The sequence below is a fragment of the Muscardinus avellanarius genome, assembly GCF_963383645.1.
Source record: "Muscardinus avellanarius genome assembly, chromosome: 17".
Lineage (NCBI taxonomy): Eukaryota > Metazoa > Chordata > Mammalia > Rodentia > Gliridae > Muscardinus > Muscardinus avellanarius.
The window spans coordinates 56,949,559-56,970,579 of record NC_137803.1 but is presented as its reverse complement, the minus strand read 5'-3'; the positions used below and the strand labels follow the sequence as shown (position 1 = coordinate 56,970,579).

Below are 21,021 nucleotides of genomic sequence, written 5' to 3'. Positions count from 1 at the left end.
CCCTTCCCTTTCTTAAAAATGTTATCAGTTAAAAATGTATATTGGCCGGGCACGGTGGCGCACGCTTGTAATCCCCGCGCTTGGGAGGCTGAGACAGGAGAATGGCAGTTTCCAGCCAGCCTCAGCTTCTTAGGCCTTCCGCAACTTAGTGAGACCCTGTTTCAAAATAAAGAAAAAAAAAAAATCGGGCTGGGGATGTAGCCCAGTGGTAGAATGTCCCTGGGTTCCAGCACTGCAATTTTTAAAAATTAATTAAATAACAAATTTTAAAAATAAGTAAATTGTACTCTATAGGGGGAAATACATGTCAGAGCCCTCCTCTGGAATTCTCATCTTGTAACCTAGGACCCTAAGGGCTGTAATGATCTAAGGGCCTGATTTGTGATATATTTTATTTTCCTACTTCAAACTTTCCCACTTTCCCTGGGATCAACAGTCATGGCTGGTCACTTCCTGAGTACAGAGTAGGCTTTTGTGGGTGGATTTTTACCATGGCTGCCTTCTTTTTTTTTTTTTTTTTTTTTTTTGCAGTAGTTGGGATGAAACTGGCGCATTCTACCTCCGAGTGACACCCCCAGTCCTATTTTTTATTTTTTATTTTGAAACAGGGTCTCACTGAGTTGCAAAGGGCTTCACTAAGTAGCCGAGGCTGTTCTCGAACCGCGAGCCTCCTGTCTCAGCCTCCCAAATGCTGGGATTACCAGCGTGCGCCACCACTCTCACACAGTGCTTTATAACTAGGGTAATGAGTCATGAATATTAAGTTTGTTGAGCAAATCTTATGTGTACAAAGAGTGCAAAATAAACACTTAGCTCTTCCTATTAGAAGGGGCCATCTTTCGGGGATGTATCTTGGTGCTGGGATAGAACCCAGGGCCTCCTGTGATTTAAGCTACTGCTTTACCACTAAGCTACACCCCAGCCCAGGGACCATCTTAAGGGTTCAACAGGCCTGGGAGCTGTGACAATTTCTTCAAATAATGATAATAAGAATACCAATACATGTTGGGTTCCATTATTTTATTTTATTTTATTTTTTAATTTTTTTATTTTTTGCAGGTCTGGGGATGGAACCCAGGGGCATTTGGCCTCCGAGCTACACCCCCTGCCCAATTTTTTTTATTCTTTATTTTGAAACAGGGTCTCACTGAGTTGCGGAGGGCCTCACAAAGTAGCTGAGGTTGTCCGCGAACCGTGATCCTCTGGTCTCAGCCTCCCAAATGCTGGGATTACAAGCATGTGCCACCACGCCCAGCTAAGGGCTGGCTTTTGGTGAATGGAACTTAAATTTACTCTGAACTTTTTTACTCAAAGAAAAAAAATGCCAAATATAAATAAATAATTGGTATTTTGGTCACTGTTGCTTTTTTTTTTTTTTAAGGTAAAAGGATCAGCTGCAACAAGAATTAACTCTTCAACTGAGATCTGAAAATCCTGAAACACACTTTGGGCTAAAGCATTAAATATAGTTGCAGGAAAGTATGCTAGTTTGATATTATAATGTACTATTAACTTACTTGTGTTGACTGGAAATTTAATGGCTAGTCAAATTGAGTCAAAATGAAGGATCCTGAGCTGGACATGGCGGTGCACACCTGTGATCCCAGAACTTGGGAGGCTGAGACAGGAGGATCGCAGGTTGAAGGACAGCCTCAGCAAGCAGTGAGACCCGGATCAACCTAGTTGAGACCCTGTTTCAAAATAAAAATGAGCTGGGCGTGGTGGCGCACACTTGTAATCCCAGAACTTGGGAGGCTGAGACAGGTGGATGAAAGTTCGTGGCCAGCCTCAGCTACTTAGGCCCTCTGCAATTTAGTGAGACCTTATTTTCAAATAAAGAATAAAAAAAATAGGGCTGGGGGTGGAGATCGGAGGTAGAATGCCCCTGGATTCCATCCCCCAGTTCCACAAAATAAATAAGTAAATAAATAAATAATACAAATCTGGGCGTGGTAGTGCATGCTTGTAATCCCAGTACTTGAGAGGATGAGACATGAAGATCACAGGTTCAAGTCCAGCCTCAGCAATTTAGCAAGACTCAGCAATCTAACAAGACCCTGTTTCTCTTTCTTTTTTAAGACCCTGTTTCAAAACAAAAAAATAAAAATAAAAAGGACTGGGGGTGTAGCATGGAGATAAAATCCTTCTGGGTTCAATCCTCAAAAAGACAAAAAAAACTGCTGAATGAATGAATGATGTTTGAGGGTCATTCATTCCGGCCAACATTTACGGAGCAGCCAGTTAAAAAAATCCATTCTCTCCTCCGTTATTATCAAAACACGATTCTCCCAGGAAGGAAGGGTGGGAGCACTCTCCTGTCCCGAGAGTCACCCCGCGATTCAGTTGGTATTTGGCCAGAACAATTAGACCAGGTTCCAAACAACTTAAGGAAAATACGGACAGAGGCAGCGTGCAACTGGATGGCCTGGGGCCTTTGCAGCCTGGGGCCGTGCCAGTGGTTGGAGATGTGAGGGATGTTTTTTGGGTGGTGCGGAGTTGGGGAAACACCTGCCTGTGGTTGGGTTTCCGTGGGCACACTAGCACCCCACAACATTCAGGTCGGGCCCATTCAAGACATACACTAGAGGGTCCTTTCAGAAATAATAAGATATATAATATAATAATTATTATTTTGCAGTACTCGAGATTGAACCCAGGGGCATTCTACCTCCAAGATTCACCCCCAGCTCATTTTTTTAATTCTTTATTTTGAAACAGGTCCTCATTAAGTTGTGAAGGGCCTCACTAAGTGGCTGAGGCTGGTCTTGAATCTGCGATCCTCCGTCTCAGCCTCCTAAATACTGGGATTACAAGCTTGTGCCAACTCGCCTGGCTTCCTTTCAGAACTCCTGTGGTTCCCCACCTTCCCAGCACAGCCTCCACTGGGCAAGTCAGTTCCATTCACCAAAAGCAAGTCAGCCAGACTCCTTGGGTCCCCATTCCTGTCTAAACCCTGTGTGTGTGTTGTGGCACTGGGGATTGAACCCAGGGGCATTTTACCTCTGACTACACCCACCACCCCTATTTTATTTATTTATTTATTGTTTATTTGTTTGTTTATTTATTTAGTTAGTTAGTTAGTTAGTTGCAGAGGGCCGATCCGGGGCGTGGTGGCTCATGCTTGCAATCCCAGCATTTGGGAGGCTGAGACAGGAGGATCGCAGTTCGCAGACAGCCTCAGCTACTTAGTGAGGCTCTTTGCAACTCAGTGAGACCCTGTTTCAAAATAAAGAATTAAAAATAGGGCAGGGGGTATAGCTCAGAGGTCGAAGACCCCTGGGTTCCATCTCCAGACCCCGCAAAAGAGAAAAAAAAAAAAGTTGCAGAGGGCCTTACTAAGTAGCTGAGGCTGTTCATGAACCCTGATCCTTCTGTCTCAGCCTCACGAGGACTGGGATTACAAGTGTGTACCACCACACTTGGCTCCGACTGTGGCCTTTGGAGGCCCTCCTACAACCTAATAACTAAAGCCCCAGTTCCCATGACAGGTCTTGTGAAATGTTTTCTAAAGTACTTCCTTATTTACTTTTTTTCTTTTTCTTTCTTTTTTATTTTTTGCTGTTCTGGGGATGGAACCCAGGGGCATTCTACCTCCAAGCTACACCCCCAGCCCTATTTTTAACTCTTTATTTTGAAACAAGGTCTCACTGAGTTGCAGAGGGCCTCACTAAGTAGCAGAGGCTGGCTGTGACCTGTGATCCTCCAGCCTCGGTCTCCCAAGTACTGGAATCACAAGCCTGGGCCACCACACTCAGCTTAGCACTTCCTTAGGCTGTTCTTGGTATCTTTTCCCTCTTTTTAACCTAAAATGCCCAGCTATTCTGTGAATGGTCTTTGAGATTTCATTAATTTTGTGAACGTTTTGTGCCCTGTCTTAACCAACCAGCTGACGCAGGGCCGCAGATAAAAGATATTTCTCCACCATCTCCCAGAATGTTTCCCCTTCATAAACATTTTTAACTTGTGCTTGAGAGGTCCACATCAGCAGGAGATGCCAGAATCGGCTGTTAGCATCCCCGCACTGTGGCAAATCCCAAGGTCGTTGCCTTCCAGGAGGAGAGGTTTGCTTTGGGCTCAGCGTGGCCAGACTCCCTCTGGCCTGTGGCCTGGGCGCCGCACAGCACAGCCGGCTTGTTGGCTGGGGGCGCTGGGCTCATCTCAGGCAACCGAAGAGCAGACAGGAAGGAAGTAGGTAGGGCCCCACATCCCGTTAGAACACCGCCCAGCCAGGTGCAGAGGTGCCTGCCTATAATCCCAGGATCTGAGACAGGAAGATTGCCATCAACCTATCCAGACCCTGTTTTAAAATAAAAATAAGCCGGGCGTGGTGGCGCACGCTTGTAATCCCAGCATTCGGGAGGCTGAGACAAGAAGATCCCGGTTTGCGGACAGCCTCAGCTACTTAGGCCCTGTGCAATTCCGTGAGACCCTGTATCAAAATAAAGAATAAAAAGTAGAGCTGGCCAGGTGTTGTGGCTCACGCTTGTAATCCCAGTTCTTGGGAGGCTGAGACAGGAGGATCCTGGTTCATGGCCAGCCTCAGCTACTTAGTGAGGCCCTCTGCAACTCAGTGAGACCTTGTTTCACAATAAAGAGTAAAAAATCCGGCTGGGGGTGTAGCTCGGAGGCAGAACGCCCCTGGGCTCCATCCCCAGTAACACTGTCTCAGTCAATAAAGTTTAATGTTTCAGCAGAACTCACACCCTCTTCTTCATATCTCCAGACATAGTCAAAATAAAAAAGTATTGACTATCCACTCTATGGTCAATAAACAATTGATGCAAATGGATGTTGTATATACAACATGTGTATTTTTTTTTTTTTTTGGCGGGTCCGGGGGCATTCAACCTCCGAGCTACACCCCTGCCCTGTTTTTTTATTCTTTAATTTGAAACAGGGTCTCACTGAGTTGCCGAGGCTGTCTGCGAACCGCAATCCTCCGGTCTCAGCCTCCTGAATGCTGGGATGACAAGCGTGCGCCACCACGCCCGGCTATAACGTGTATTAGTACTTTGTGTATGGGGAGGTGCTGGAAATTGAACAAACAGGTGTTATACCTTTGAGCCACACTTTCTATTTTACTTTATTTTTCATTTTGCAAACAGGGTCTCACTAAATTGCTGACGCTGGCCTAAAACCTGCGATGATCCTCCTGTCCCAGCCTCCCAAGTACTGGGATTGCAGGCATATACCTTCACACTTGTTTATTAATACTTTTTTGTGGAGGCCGGGCGTGGTAGCGCACCCTTGTAAGCCCAGCGCTTGGGAGGCTGAGACAGGAGGATCGCACAAGTTCGAAGCCAGCCTCGGCTACTTAGTGAGGCCCTCAGCAACTTAGTGAGACCCTGTTTCCAAATCAAATAGAAAATAGGTCTGGGAGTATAGCCCGGAGATAGAAGGCCTCTGGGTTCCATCCCAGTAACACACACACACACACACACACACACACACACACAGAAATAGGGCTGGGGGGTGTAACCCGGAGAAAGAACGCCCTTGGTTCAGTCCCCAGGACCACAAACAAAAACAGAGTGTATGAACAGGCAGGAGTTGTCCCAGGTTTTCTCCTGGTTGTTAAGGACTCCAAACCTTTGCAACTAGAGCTGCTTCTGGGCTGAAACTTTGCAACAGAGAGACGCTTCTGGACTAAAACTTTGCAACCAGAGAGACTAAGCTCCCGGGCTGGAGCCCCCCAGCGTGCTCCGGGGGCTGCCCGCAGGCCCAAGGCTGGCCGGCGACTCCGCGGCGTCTCGGCGCGCTCCCGGGGGCGGGGCGGCGGGGGCGGGGCCTGCCGCCGGAAGGGGCGGGGCCTGCCGCGGGTCGGCGCGCCGCCCGGAGCTCCGGCGTCCAGTCCGCAGCATGCCCGCCGCCGGCTCGGAGCTGCCGTGCGCCCCGGTGCCGCCCGCCGCGCTGGAGCGGGGCGCCGAGCCGCGGCCGCCGCACGGCGAGCGGCAGTACCTGGGCCAGGTGGAGCACATCCTGCGCCGCGGCTCCAGGAAGGAGGACCGCACGGGCACCGGCACGCTGTCGGTGTTCGGCCTGCAGGCGCGCTACAGCCTGCGAGGTGAGCGCGGGAGGACGGCGCCCATGGGCGCGGCGGGCGGGGTGGCCATGGGTGCTGCGGGGCCCCCGCGCGCGGCAGAGTGGGCGGCCGGCCCGGGCAGGACCCTCTTCCCACATTGCATGTCTTGCTTTGCACGTTTTTTTTTTTTTTTCCCCAGTATTGGGGGTGGAACCCAGCGGCATTGTACCCCCGACCTCGCCCCAGCCCCGTTTTTTATTATTTTGAAACAGGGTCCCACTGAGTTGCCAAGGGCCTCGCGCAGCAGCTGAGGCCGAACCGCGGTCCTCCCGTCCTAGCCTCCCAAGCACTGGGAGGACGAGCCCGCGCCCCACGCCCGGCTGCCCGGCAAGTTTCTAAAAACCGGAGCGAAAATGTGAGGGGCGGGGCAGCGCGGGCGGGAAAGCGCGCAGCTGGGCGGGATCCTGGGCTTTTTGGCGGGTTTTCGCTTACCCGCCTTCATTTAAAACCTAGAAACGGGAGCTGAGCCCGCCAAATTCAGACCCCTCCTCCCCTCTTTCGGCCAATAACGTGGACTCCCCGCATTTAGAAATAACTTACACGTCATTTACCTATCTCGGCACTCCCTCCGCGTTTGCCCCCTAAGCTGTACGCTGTGCAAACTTCTGTTACTTCCTGGAGCCTGTAAAATGATCATAAAGGTCTCTTTCGGAGCGTTATTATGATTAAATAGAATTGTGAGATCGTTCATAAAAGTGTTTAAACAGTCCCTTTTAGGGGTGTACTAAAATGAGCGGGGTGTGGTGGTGCACACCTGTGATCTTGGGAGGCTGAGAAAGGATAGAAGGTTCTAATGCAGCCTCCCCCCACCCCCGCAACGTAACAAAACTCTGTCAGAACAACAAAAAAAGGGTTGGGGGTGTAGCTCAGAATAGGGTGTCCCTAAAGCCGGGAGTGGTGGCGCACGCTTGCAATCCCTGAGCTTGGGAGGCTGAGACAGGAGGATCCCGCAGGTTCGAAGCCAGCCTCAGCTACTTAGTGAGACCCTGTTTCCAAATAAAATATAAAATAGGTCTGGGAGTGTAGCCCAGTACTAGAAAGCCTCTGTTTCACCCCCAGCACCAAAAGAAAGAAAGAAAGAAAGAAAGAAAGAAAGAAAGAAAGAAAGAAAGAAAGAAAAAATAGGGTGCCCCTGGTTTCAGTCCCTGGTACCAGAATAAGAAGTGATAGAGGTCCGTTTGCTTTAGGAATATTTTTAAATTTTCCACAGGTTCCTGGGATCACTCCAGGCCTCTCCTTCCTGGGGCAGTTTTCTTCCACAGGGAAAATTGAGTAATGTGTTGTATTCCCATGACCAAACTGTTTTTCAGATGAATTTCCTCTTCTGACAACCAAACGTGTGTTCTGGAAGGGTGTTTTGGAGGAGTTGCTGTGGTTTATCAAGGTAACAGTGCTGCTGTCGGAAGCACTGACGGTCTGTTCTCAGTGAGCCCATGCCTATAATCTCAGTATTTGGGAGGCTGAGACGGGAGGATCACAGGTTCTGGCCAGGCTCAGCTACTTAGTGAGGCCCTCCACAACTTAGTGAGACCCTGTTTCAAAATAAAGAGTAAAAGCCGGGCGTGGTGGCCCACGCTTGTAATCCCCGCGCTTGGGAGGCTGAGACAGGAGGATCGCACGGTTCGAAGCCAGCCTCAGCTACTTAGGCTCTCAGCAACTTAGCGAGACCCTGTTTCCGAATAAAGTATAAAATAGGTCTGGGAGTATAGCCCGGAGGTAGAAAGCCTCTAGGTTCTACCCCCAGTACCACCAAAAAAACAAACAACAACAACAAAAAGAAATAAATCTTAGCTCTGAGGGTGTAGCTCAGAGGTAGAATGCCCTTGGGTTTAATCCCACTGCCACACAAAAAAAAATCCCATCATGGCTGGGTGGGGGGGGTGCATGTGATCTCAGTACTTAAGAATGCTGAGACAGGAGGACCACAGGTTCAAGGGCAGCCAGGCGTGGTGGTGTGCGCTTGTAATCCCAGTACTTGGGAGGCTGAGACAGGAGGATCCCGTGTTTGAAGCCAGCTGCAGCTTAGTGAGCCCCTCTGCATTTTAGCGAGACTCCTATTTCCAAATAAAAAATAAAATCAAGCTAGGTGTATAACTTGGAGGTAGATGTCTCTGGGTTAAAGGCAAAAAGGGGCTGGGAATGTAGCTCAGTGGTAGAACGCCCCTGGGTTCAGTCCCCAGTACAGGGCACACAAAAAGTAAATAATCAGTATAATAACCAATAAAGCAAAGGCCGGATCATGGCCTCCTCAGCCCAGAGCCAGAGCGTTCTCATTCCCCTCAGTAAGAGCCCAGGGCCTTCCTGGAGCTCCCTCTGCAGCTCTGGCCTTCTGTGCCCCGCCCACCCAGGTCCCCTTGCTTATCTCCAGACCCTGGGCCACACCCATGGAGGCCTCTGGCACTTGACACTCTCTAGACCCCCCCCCTTTTCTCCAGAGGGTGTGACCTTTGATGCGTGGCCAGCTCTCCCTCTAGCCTTGGGCGGGATGGGGAAAGTTGGGCAAATGTAAAATGCCTTATAATCTCTGGACGCTGGAGACTAGGTCTGTTTGGCTGTTTTGGCTCTAGGAGCCTAGAGCACAGCCCCCCACCCATGCTTGGCCCCCAACACGTAGCGATTGCTGAATAGTCATCAAAGGCCGAGGGGGCCCTGGGCCGGCTGGAGTGCCCAGCACAGCAGCGGGCAGGCCAAGCTCCCTCGCCCGGCTCCAGAGCCAGCGCGGGCCGCGGCGTGTCTGAGGAGCCGTCTCAGGAGCCGCTTGGCCTGGGATATGTCAGCTGGGGTCCCGCCTGTACGGCCCTCGGCCTGGCTCACCTGCTCCTGGGCCTGCACACCGTAAGACCCACCGAGGTTGACATTTGGGTCCAATCCAGCCTGTCCTGGTTCTGTGCTCTTGGGAATGTGTTTTGTGTTGGCCCCTCAACTGATAGTGAGCCTCTGGCTTGAGAGGGATGCTCAGATTAAACCCAGGGTGCTCCAAGCTGTACCCCCAGCCCTTATTTATGTATTTATTTATTATTTATTTATTGCAGTGCTGGGGATGGAACCCAGGGGCCTTATTTATTTATTTATTTATTTATTACTTATTGCGGTGCTGGGGATGCAACCCAGGGGCATTCTATCTCCAAGCGACACCCCCAGCCCTATTTTTTATTCTGTATTTTTTGAAACAAGGTCTCACTGAGTTGCAAAGGGCCTAAGTAGCTGAGGCTGTCTTTGAACCACAATCCTCCTGTCTCAGCCTCCCAAGTACTGAGATTACAGGCATGCACCATACCTGGCTTTTGTTTTGTTTTGTTTTCCATAGTACTAGAGATGGAACCCAGGGGCATTCTACCTCCAAGTTACACCCCCAGCCCTATTTTTTTGTACTCTTTATTTTGAAACAGGGTCTCACTGAGTTGCAAAGGGCTTCACTAAGTAGTAGTTGAGGCTGTCTACAAACCATGATCCTCCTGAAAAAGGGTCTCACTAAGTAGCTGAGGCTGGCCGCGAACTGCAGTCCTCCTGTTTCAGCCTCCCAAGTACTAGGATTGGATTGCAAGGGCACCACTTTGCCTGGCTTGCTTTTTTTTTTTTTTTGGTGCTGGGTTAGAACCCAGAGCCCTGTGCATGCGAGGCCAGTGCTATACCACTGAGCTACATCCCCAGCCCTAGAAGGAAGATTTGAGACCTTCAAAAGGAAACAGCTGGGTGTGGTAATCTCAGTACTTGGGAGGCTGAGACAGGAGGATCTCAGGTTTGCGGCCAGCCCCCACCACTTAGTGAGACCGTTTCAAAATAAAGAATAAAACATCGGGCTGCGGATGTAGCTCAGAGGTAGAATGCCCCTGGGTTCAATCCTTAGTACTATTTTTAAAAAAAAGGAGAAAAAAAGGAGTCAGTGGGGCATGGTGGGACACACTTATAAACCCAGTACTTGGGAGGCTGAGGCAGGAGGATTGCAGGTTCAAAGACAATCGAGGTGGGGGCCAGCAGCACCGCTGTGGTCCGGGCCCCTTCCGCCTGGCGGCACGGGCTGGAGGCCTGGCTGGCGGGGGCGTCGCCTGGGCGGCTCGGCTCACCCGGGCACCTTTGCTCTTGTCCTCAGGGATCCACAAATGCCAAGGAGCTGTCCTCCAGGGGCGTGAAGATCTGGGATGCCAACGGATCTCGAGGCTTTCTGGACAACCTGGGCTTCTCCGGCCGCCAGGAAGGGGACCTGGGTCCAGTCTATGGCTTCCAGTGGAGGCATTTTGGGGCAGAATATAAAGATATGGATTCAGGTAACAGCGGTGCCTTGGTTTCCCTAGCACCCTTCCTGGCGCGCGTCCGTGCCGTGTGCGGGCTGGGGCTCAGTGGTACAGTGCTTGCCTGGCCTGTGAGCCGGGGGTTCCAGCACTGCAGAACAAGTTATTGTCACAGGAGCAGGTGAGCGGTGACATCGTGAGGGGCTGCGCGGGGTGCAGTGGGGGGGTCCCCACTAAAGGTCGCGATGGTCGGGATACACTCGGGTGCCTGGAACTTTCTGTGTCTCTTGCAGGTAGCGCCAGGGCTGGTGTCAGTGTTGGAGAATGGGGAGGAAGGAAGCCGAGCTGTGGGGCAGGGTGCCCGGGATCATCACGGGGTTTACAGGCTGAGCTGCTAGCGCGCGGTAGGGGGCTGGTGTGATGAGCCGTGTCGGTCACCTTCCTCCCCATTCGCTGGCAGAGAGGAAGAAGGGGACACTTGGCCTCCCCCTCTTCTGTTGGTGATGCCACTTGCTGTGTTTCAGAGCCCAGCCCGCTGGTCTTCCTAGGTCTCCAGTCCTTACTCAAGAGTTGAAGAAGCCAATGTCACCCCTGGGCATTTGCACACACCTGTACAGGAAGGGACAGTTACTGGCTGGGCCAGGGCCAGCGATCTGGAGAGTGTCTCATTTAAAGGGGACAGTCAGCCAGGTGCGGTGATTCCAGTACCTGGGAAGCTGGGACAGGAGGAGTGCGGGTTTGCGGCCAGCCTCAGCCACGTAGGCCTTCTGCAACTTAGGCCCTGTTTCAAAATAAAAGAATAAGAGATGGGTGTAGCTTGGAGGGAGAATGCCCCGAGGTTCCATCCCCAGCACCCCCTCAACACACACACACACACACACACACACACACGACAGTTATAGCTTACCCTCTGATACCTGGAGGGATTTAATGTTGGCAATCTCAGGAAGAAATGGTAGCTGGATGCGGTTGGCACACACGTGTGATCCCAGTACTGAGGCTGGGGCAGGAGACTCGCGGGTTTGAGGCCAGCAAGATGTAACTTCGACCCTGTTGCGGTGTTAAAAATAGGGCTGGAGGCATAGCTCGGTGGTACACATGGGTTTAATCTCTAGTACCAAAAATAAAAAGAGCATGGGTGAACTTGTGGAGGGAGTAAGAAGAATGGGGTTGCCAGGGGCTAGGGAAAGAGAACGGCGGTTAGTGTTTAGTGAGAGCGCGATGGAGCAGGCTCTGGAAGAGGGTGGAGGTGGCACAGCCATGCCATGCCCTTGCTGAGTTGCACCGCCAAGCCGCTGCCGGGAGGGGCTGCAGCCAGGGCTCGGGGAGCCAGGCCCACAGGAGAGCTCGGCATGCGTCAAAGTGCAAAGTCACATTCATTGGCAAAACCGGTATTTTGTGTAGTGTGTGTTTGTGTGTGCATGCGCGCGTGTGTTTTACTGGGGATGAATCCAGGGACATCCTATCTGTGAGCTATACTCCAGCCCCATTTTATTTTATTTTATTTTTTTGCAGTACTGAGGATAGAACCCAGGGGTATTCTACTTCCAAGCTACACTCCTAGCCCTTTTATTTTTATATTTATTTATTTATTTAATTTGCAGTACTGAGGATGGAACCCAGGGGCATTCTACCTGCAAGTGACAATCCCAGCCCTATTTTTTATTCTTTATTTTGAAACAGGGTCTCACTGAGTTGTCAGGGCCTCACTAAATAGCTGAGGCTGTTCGTGCACTGTGATCCTCCTGTCTCAGCCTCCCGAATGCTGGGATGACAAGTGTGTGCCACAATGCTGGCTTTATTTGTTTGTTTGTTTATTTATTTTTGCAGGCCTGGGGATGGAACCCAGGGGCATTCAACCTCCGAGCTACACCCCCTGCCCTGTTTTTTTTTTTGGTGGTACTGGGGTTCCTGGAAAGCTTTCTACCTTCAGGCTACACTCCCAGACCTATTTTATACTTTTTTATTTGGAAACAGGGTCTCTTAAGCCAGCAAGGCTGGCCTCGAACCTGCGGGATCCTCCTATCTTTGCGCGGGGATTACAAGCGTGCGCCCCCACGCCCAGCTTTTATTCTTTATTTTGAAACAAGTCTTACTGAGTTGGGGAGGGCCTCACTAAGTAGCCGAGGCTGTCCGGAAACTGCCATCCTCTGGTCTCAGCCTCCCAAATGCGAATGCTGGGATTACAAACATGTGCCACCACGTCCGGCTGGCTTTATTTATTTTGAAATAGAATCTCACTAAGTTGCAGAGGACCTCTCTATGTAGCTGAGGCTACTGCAAACCTGCAATCCTCCTGCCTCAGGCTCCCAAGTACTGGAAACAAGCGTGCGCCACCACGCCTGGCTTTTATTCTTTTATTTTGAAGCAGTTTCTCACTCAATTATTCAGGGACTCGCTTTTTGCCGAGGCTGTCCTTGAACCTGTGATCCTCCTATCAGCCTCCCGAGTACTGGGGTTACCCAGCTCTCTTGTTATCTTTCTTAATTAAAATGACCTTGCTTCTAGGTCTCCCTTAATTACCAGCCAGATGCCTATAATATTTCAGAATCCACTTAAATCCTGAGCATAATGACGCCGTACTTATTGAAGTAACCAACCCACAGGAAGTGCTGTTTCATCTTTAGAACAGAAGGGCAGCTGCAAAAACAGATGAAGTAATTGGAGGAAGAGCCTTGGTGGAAGCTTCAGGATATTTTAAAATAATGAGTACTAGTTAGCAGTGACGTGCTGTTCTCCGACTACATCTCCAGCCTTTTTTTTTTTTTTTTTTTGGTGGGACTCAGGGGCATTCTACCTCCAAGCTACACCCCAGCCCTAGTTTTTTATTCTTTATTTTGAAACAGGGTCTCACTGAGTTGCACAGGGCCTCCCTAAGTAGCTGAGGCTGTCTGTGAACCGCGATCCTCAGGTCTCAGCCTCCCAAATGCTGGGGTTACAAGCGTGCGCCACCACGCCCGGCTTCCGGCCTCTTTGAAATGGGTTCCTGCCGAGTTGCCTAGACTGGTCTCATTTACAATCCTCCTGCCTCAGCTTCCCACATAGCTGGTGGCCTTTGCCAGCCTGCCCCACTCGCTCATGTTTTACAGATCTTTAGTATTAACCTTTTTGGGGATTGTGATCACGAGAGGACTTTCCCCTGTCTAGAACATTGTCTGACACCAGTTAGGTGATGTTTAGTCAGGAGTGTGCGAAACTCTGCACGTGTGTTAACAAACCACTCTCGGCTCCCAGTTCTCAGCAGGAAGGTCGGGAATCAGACTCGAGAGCAGGACTGGGAGGAACTGGACAAGCTGGTGTGATCATAAGGCTTTCCTGGTATTTACAGGAAATGCGTTTCGGCTGCTGTCTGGATGGAAGGGTACGCAGGGTATTGCCTGTGTCAGGACACAGTGCCATTAGTTGGAATGTATATGGAAAGCCATAATCTAGTTAAGACTCAATCCTTTCTGTGGAACGAGGGTAAACTAGACTGTGTCAGTCAAGTGATAAAAATGGTTAATGGTTAGCCGGGCGTGGTGGCACACGCTTGTAATCCCAGCATTTGGGAGGCTGAGACAGGAAGATCAGTTTGCAGCCAGCCTCAGCTACTACTTAGGCCCTCTGCAACCCAGTGAGACCCTATTTCAAAAATAATAAAAAAAAAAAAATAGGGCTGAGGGTGTAGCTCGGAGGTAGAATCCCCCTGGGTTCCATGCCCAGTACTGCAAAAAAAAAAAAAGAATAGAATGGTTAATGGTTAGAGAGACCACTGGAAGAATCTAGGATCGTTGCTGGTGGATTCCTAAGTCTGGTTTGTTGTTACTATAATAAAATACCTGAAAATGGATAATGTTATGGGGAAAAGAATTTATTTAGCCCACATTCTGAAAGTTCAAGGGCTGGCATCTGGCGGTGGGCTTCTCACGGGCAGTCCTGAGGTGGCCGAGGAATCAACATGACAAGACGTGAGAGCCACGCGTGCGTCTCCTGGTCTCGCTCCCTCTTGTAAAGACACCAGAATGTGATCAAGGGCTCCGTCCTGACGGTCACAACCTAATCCCCTCCCAGAGAGCCTCCGAACTCCAGGACTGAAGGAAGTTTCCTCTCTTTTTATCTGAATCCCCTTTTCTCTCCCCCATCCTCTCTCCTTTTCTCTCCCTCTCCCCGACGACTTCAAAAACAGTAAAATCAGGCTGGGGGTGCACACCCACGCCCAGCCCTATTTCATTTTTGATTTTGAAGCAGCGAGAGGCTGTGGTTAACACAGCTGCGTCTCTTGACAATTCCACAGACTATTCAGGCCAAGGCGTCGACCAGCTGCAGAAGGTGATCGACACCATCAAAACCAACCCCGACGACAGGAGGATCATCATGTGTGCTTGGAACCCAAAAGGTAGTGGCGCCGCTCACCCTAGTCACGTGGGCCTGGGAGCCGCCCTGTCCAGCTGTGGTGTGCAGCTGGCTCCATTGACACCTTCCTGTCCCGGGCCTGGGCCCAGATGATCTTAGGCATGTATTCTTGCTTTTCCAGAAGGAGTTTCAAATTGCCTAGGAAAAATAGGACTTTAACATGTATTTTTGTGGTGCTGGGGATTGAACCCAGGGTCATTCTACCTCCAGGTTACACCTCCAGCCTTATTTTTATTAAAACAAGGTCTTGCTAAGTTATTGACAGCCTAAGTTGCTGAGGCTGGTTTCAAACCTGCACACTTTGTGTCTTGGCCTCCCAAGAACTGAGATTATAGGCACGTACCATCATGCCCAGCTAGCTTTTTTTTTTGGTATTGGGGATTGAACCCAGAGGTATTCTACCTCCGAGCTACACCCCAGCCTTATTTATTTATTTTTTTTATTCTTTATTTGGAAACAGGTTCTCACTGAGTTGCAAAGGGCCTCACTAAGTAGCTGAGGCTGGCCGGGAACCTGCAATCCTCTGGTCTCAGCCTCCCAAGTACTGGGATTACAAGTGTGCGCCACCATGCCTGGCCCAGCTAACTTTTTTATTTTACTAGATGAAGTTTTAGATTACCTCCACCTTACTGTTACTAGAGTTTGTTTTGGGTGGGATTTTTGTTTTTGGTGCTGGGGATTGAACACAGGGGCATTTTACCTCTGAGCTACACTTTCCAGCCCTATTTTACTTTTTAGTTTGAAACAGGGTCTCACTAAGTTGCGGAGGGCCTCACTAAGTAGCAGAAACTGGCAATAATTCTGCAGTCCTCCTGTCTCAGCCTCCCAAGTACTGGGATTATAAGAGTGTACCATGCACCACCATGCCTAGTTTGTTTCTAGGTGTTTTTTTTTTTATTTTTTATTTTTTATTTTTTTTTTTTTTTCAGTACTGGGGATGGAACCCAGGGGCATTCAACCTCTGAGCTACACTCCCAGCCCTATTTTTTATTCTTTATTTTGAAACAGTCTTACTGAGTTTCAAAGAGCCTCACTAAGTAGCTGAGCCTGTCCCCAAACCCCGATCCTCCAGTCTCAGCCTACTGAATGCTGGGATTATAAGCGTGCCCACCACGCCCAGCTTGCTATTTGCAGTTTGATGTCACAAAGGAAGCACAAATCCTTAAACCCAGGTTGGAGGGAAGGGCGTTGCTCTAGCATAAGGGTGCATCTGCCTCCATTTGCCTCGGGCCTCTCTGTGGGAGTGAGGCCAGCAGCGGGAAGGTCCGGGCCGTGGGCTCCCTGTGGCTGATGGGCTCATGGTCTCCCTGCGAGGCGGCTGCGGTTTCCCAGCTCTCCTGCTCACAGCCCTGTTCCCCTGGCCCTGCTGCTCCTCAGATCTCCCCCTGATGGCGCTGCCTCCGTGCCACGCTCTCTGCCAGTTCTACGTGGTGAACGGCGAGCTGTCCTGCCAGCTGTACCAGCGGTCAGGAGACATGGGCCTGGGCGTGCCCTTCAACATCGCCAGCTACGCGCTGCTCACCTGCATGATCGCGCACGTCACCGGCCTGCAGGTGGGCGTCTGGGCGCGCACGGGTGCAGCCAGCATGCTGCACGGGCTCCTAAGTTCTTTGACAGGGAAAAAATAACTGCAGAGAATTCAGTCTCTGGTTAGTATTGAAATGTGAGCCAGAGTTGGGTGCGGTGGCACACGCTTGTAATCCCAGCATTTGGAAGGCTAAGTCAGGAGGATTGTGGTTCGAGGACAGCCTCGGCTACTTAGTGAGGCCCTTTGCAACTTAGTGAGACCCTGTTTCAAAATAAAAAAAAAATAGGCCTGGGGGGTGTAGCTCAGAAGTAGAAAGCTCTTGGGTTCCATCCCCAGCACTGAAAAAAAAAAAAAATCTGAGCCAGAGCTGGGCGTGGTGGGTGTGCGCTTGTAATCCCAGTACTAAGGAGGCTGAGAGGGGAGGATCCAGATTTGTAGCCAGCCTCCGCTACACAGTGAGGTCCTCTGCAACGTAGCGTGACCCTATTTCAAAATAAAGAATTTTTTTTAAAAATCGGGCTGGGGGTATAGCTGGGTGGTTTGACTGCCCCTTGGGTTCAATCCTAGCACCACACACACACACACAAAACAATCTGAGCCCGAGCCGGATGTGGTGGTGCATGGCTGTGATCCCAGGACTTGGATAGGTTGACAATGAGAGGATTGTAGGATTTAGGACAGCCTCAACAGGTACTGAGACTCTGGTCAACCTAGTGAGACCCTGCTTCAAAATAAAAGCTAAATAGGAGTGTGTGCCTCAGAGGTAGAATGCCCATGGCTGTAATCCCAGTACTTGGAAGGCTGTGATCGGAGGATTGTAGGTTCAAAGCCAGACTCAGGAATATAGCGAGATTCTTAACAACCTAGCAAGACCCTGTTTCAAAACAAAACTAAAGGTCTAGGGGTGAACCGCGGAGGTAGAATGCTCCCGGGTTCAATCCCTAGTAAACAGCAACGAAACTGCTGACCATCATGGTACGTGCCTGGAATTCCAGTATTTGGGAGGCTGAGATAAGAGAATCACGGGTTTGACACCAGCCTCAGTAACATCTGATCGCCCTGTCTCAAAATAAAAAGGGCCGGGGGTACAGCTCAGAGATAGAATGCCTCTGCATTCAATTTCTACTACCCCAAAAATAAGTGAATAAAGTTTAATACATGTAAATAAGATATGACCTGGCTTACTCTGGAAGCCTCTGTGGGGCTCCTGGCCATTGTGGTTTATAGACACTCACAAGTTCATGCAGGTTGTTTCTAATGTAACTTTTCTCAAAAGCCACACTGGTTAAATTCTTTTTTCAATAGCCTTGAGATATATGTTTGGTTTTTGGTGGTACTGGTGATGGAACCCAGGGGGGTTCTGCTTCCGAGCTACACCCCCAGCCCTACTTTTTATTCTTTATTTTGAAACAGGGTCTAAGTAGCTGAGGCTGTCTGCAATCCTCCGGTCTCAGCCACCCAAATGGTGGGATTACAAGCGTGCGCCACCACGCCCGGCTCTATATAATGTATTTTTATATGTACTTATTTTTAAATTTACTTTTGGTAGTAGGGACGGAACCCAGGAGCATTGTGTCTCCGAGCTACACCCCAGCCCTGTTTTGCAGAGGGCTTCACTAAGTAGCCGAGGCTGGCTCTGAACCTGCAATCCTCCTGTGTCAGCCTCCCAAGTACTGCAATTATAAATGTGTGCCCCAGCTGATGTGTATTTAAATAACGCGTTTTAAAGGAATTGAAACTAAGGCCTTGACTGTGCCGTGGGGTTTATTTAGCCAGGTGAATTCGTCCACACTTTGGGAGATGCGCATATTTACCTGAACCACGTGGAGCCGCTGAAGACTCAGGTGAGAATCGCCCCTTGCGCGTGGTCCTGCCTCCTGACAGGCTGATTATGGAGGGCGTGTGGCACTGCTTGACGGCGTCTGGGACGAAGATGAGTCTGCCTGCACTCAGGGAAGAGTGCCGGGGAGGGTGAGGCCAGTACCTGCCTCAGCAGCTCCAGGCATTGAACGTGACAGATACTCTGTGGTACTAAGCACCAGTACCAGAAAGAAGCCTCAGTGGGGGAAGGGGGTTTGGGATCTTCCCCGCATTGGCATTTTAATTCCTTTTTGCATGAAGGAAAATTGAAATACAAATGTTTTCTTCTTAATTTTACGCTGACTAGAATACCAGGGTCAAGTCCCCAAGGTATAGCAGCCAACAGGTGATGACTTGAACAGGCAGTAAAAATGTGAGCTCAAACCACAAGAAAAAAATTTAGACTAAAAAGCTCTTTACTAGCCGGGCATGGTGGCGCATGCTTGTAAACCCAGCATGTCGGAGGCCAAGACAGGAGGATTACAGGTTCGAGGCCAGCCTCGGCTACTTAGGTGAGGCTGTTTGTAACTCGGTGAGACCCTGTTTCAAAGTAAAGAATAAAAAATAGGGCTGGGGATACAGTTTGGAGATAGAATGGCCCAGGGTTCCATCCCCAGTACTGCCAAAAAAAATAAATAAAAAGCGCTTTACTTTCAACCTCTCCCAGATGAGGTCTAAGGGTTCCCTTTGGGGAGCGTGGTCTGTCTCTTGAGTGCCGGTGCTGCAGGCTGGGCAGCCCCTCCTGGCCAGCTGGCCGCGCCCACCGCCCATCACCCCAGCTCCGGGTCATGGCCGCCAGCAGCCCCACTCACCCGGGCTCGTCCCGGGAGTCCCGGCTCACACCCCTTCTGGGAGGTGTCCAGAGATGCCATCTCTTCCTCCCTTCTGCCAGGGACAGTGAAGCAGGGGCTGTGGGACTCAGGGAGCCATGCCGCGTGATGCTGTGACGCGGAAGGACGACCTCCCTGTCTTTAACAGACTTGCCAGGGGTCGAGGGCCCCTGACGCCGCCGAACAGCGTCTCTTCTCCTGCCTGTGCAGGAGCCGCTGGTCGTCCCCCAGTCGCAGGGTGCCTCCCCTCGCACACCTGTAGAGTAACGTTCTGCAGATAAAAGGCCGCGTGCGCGTTTCACGGAGCCGCGGGGCGCACAAACAGCCAGAGAACGGTCTGCTTTTGTTTTTAGCTCCAGCGAGAGCCAAGACCCTTCCCAAAGCTCAAGATCCTCCGGAAGGTTGAGACCATTGATGACTTCAAGGTGGACGACTTTCAGATTGAAGGCTACAACCCACATCCAGCCATTAAAATGGAAATGGCTGTTTAGAGTGGGCGAGAGGGTCCTCAGGTTACTCATTCCCTTCTCGAGATGTTGCCGCCGCAGACCGAGCTGGTTCTTTTAGCAGCAGCAGCCCGTGCTCAGCTTCGTCAGCTCATGTGAGAGGGTGAAAATTGACAAAACGTGTCTCAAGTCCAGCTCTTCATGAGGAAGGCTGGGGATTTGATGTTACATAAACTTTTTTTTTTTTTTTTGGTGGCACTGGGGTTCCTGGAAGCCCTTCTACCTCCGGGCTACACTCCCAGACCTATTTTATACTTTTTATTTGGAAACAGGGTCCCTTAAAGCCAGCGCGGCTGCCTTTGAACCTGCTCCATCCTCCTGTCTCCGCCTCCCAAGCACAGGGATGACAAGCATGCCCACCACGCCCGGCGTTACATAAACTCTTTCTCCATTTTCAAGCTGCATCACAGTTATGCTGTATATATGCTTACACACACTTTTAAAGTTGCCTTTTTCATGTTATATGCACAAAATAAAACATCTCATTTTGTTTGTTTGTTTACATTTTTCTGTTGAGGATCGTGGTTCGCGGACAGCCTAGCTACTTAGTGAAGCCCTTTGCAACTCAGTGAGACCCTGTTTCAAAAAAAAAGAGAGATAGGGCTGGGGGTGTAGCTCAGAGTTAGAATGCCCCTAACTTCCATCCCCAGTATGGCAAAAAAAAAAAAAAAAAAAGATGATTGAAGCCAGGTGTGGTGGGCGTGCGACAGGAGGATCGCAGGTTCACGGCCAGTCTTGGCAACTCCTGAGGCCCTCTTCAACTTATTGAGAGCTTGTTTCCAAATAAGTAAAATTAGGCTTGTAGCTTGGAGGTAGAATGTCTCTGGGTTCGAACTCCAGTCCAAAAAAAAAAAAAAAATGCCGACTGAACTGTATTTTGCCCAATTTTTCCATGATTAATTTCATTTTAGCTGGGCATGGGCATGATGGCGCACGCTTGTAATCCCAGTACTTGGGTGGCTGAGACAGCGCAGGATTGTGGTTTGTGGCCAGCCTCAGCTACTTAGGCCCTTTGCAGCTCATTGAGGCCCTGTTTAAAAATAAAGAATAAGTGGGGTGTGGGAGTGCATGCTTGTAATCCCAGCATTCAGGAGGCTGAGACCGGAGGATAGCGGTTTGCGGACAGCCTCAGCTACTTAGGCCCTCCACAACTTAGACCCTGTTTCAAAATAAAGAGTAAAAATAGGACAGAGGGTATAGCTCGGAGGTCAAATGCCCCTGGGTTCCATCCCCAGACCCGCAAAAAAATTTTTTTTAATTAAAAAAAAATAAACAGGGCTGCAGGGGGGTAGCTCGGAGGTAGAATGCCTCTGGGTTCAATCCCTGGTACTGCAAAAACAAATATAATGACCATTTAGGATGGAGGTTTTATTTATTCATTTATTTTGTGGTATTGGGGATGCCAGGGGCATTCTACCTCCAAGCTACACCCCCAGCCCTATTTTTTTATTCTTTATTTTGAAACAGGGTCTCATTTGAGTTGCAAAGAGTCTAAGTAGATGAGTCTGTCCTCGAACAGGGATCCTCCTATCTCAGCCTCCCAAATGCTGGGATTATAAGCATGTTCCACCACACCCGGCTAGGATGAAGGTTT

General features: G+C 50.0%; 1 protein-coding gene across 3 annotated transcripts; it reads left to right on the top strand.

The window, feature by feature from the left end:
* Positions 1–5,859: 5,859 nt before the first annotated feature.
* Positions 5,860–19,412, top strand: TYMS (thymidylate synthetase; the record flags this gene model as incomplete). 3 transcript variants are annotated; one of them, XM_080714827.1, is made up of 7 exons in its annotated part: positions 5,860–6,064; positions 7,393–7,466; positions 10,173–10,347; positions 14,585–14,686; positions 16,081–16,256; positions 18,004–18,075; positions 19,275–19,412. In XM_080714827.1, 7 exons carry the CDS (start codon positions 5,860–5,862, stop codon positions 19,410–19,412), a joined length of 942 nt encoding a protein of 313 aa, XP_080570953.1. The 3 variants fall into 3 exon arrangements, with proteins under 3 accessions (XP_080570953.1, XP_080570954.1, XP_080570955.1); XM_080714828.1 differs by lacking the exon at positions 14,585–14,686; XM_080714829.1 differs by lacking the exons at positions 7,393–7,466; positions 10,173–10,347.
* Between the last annotated feature and the right edge of the window lie 1,609 nt (positions 19,413–21,021).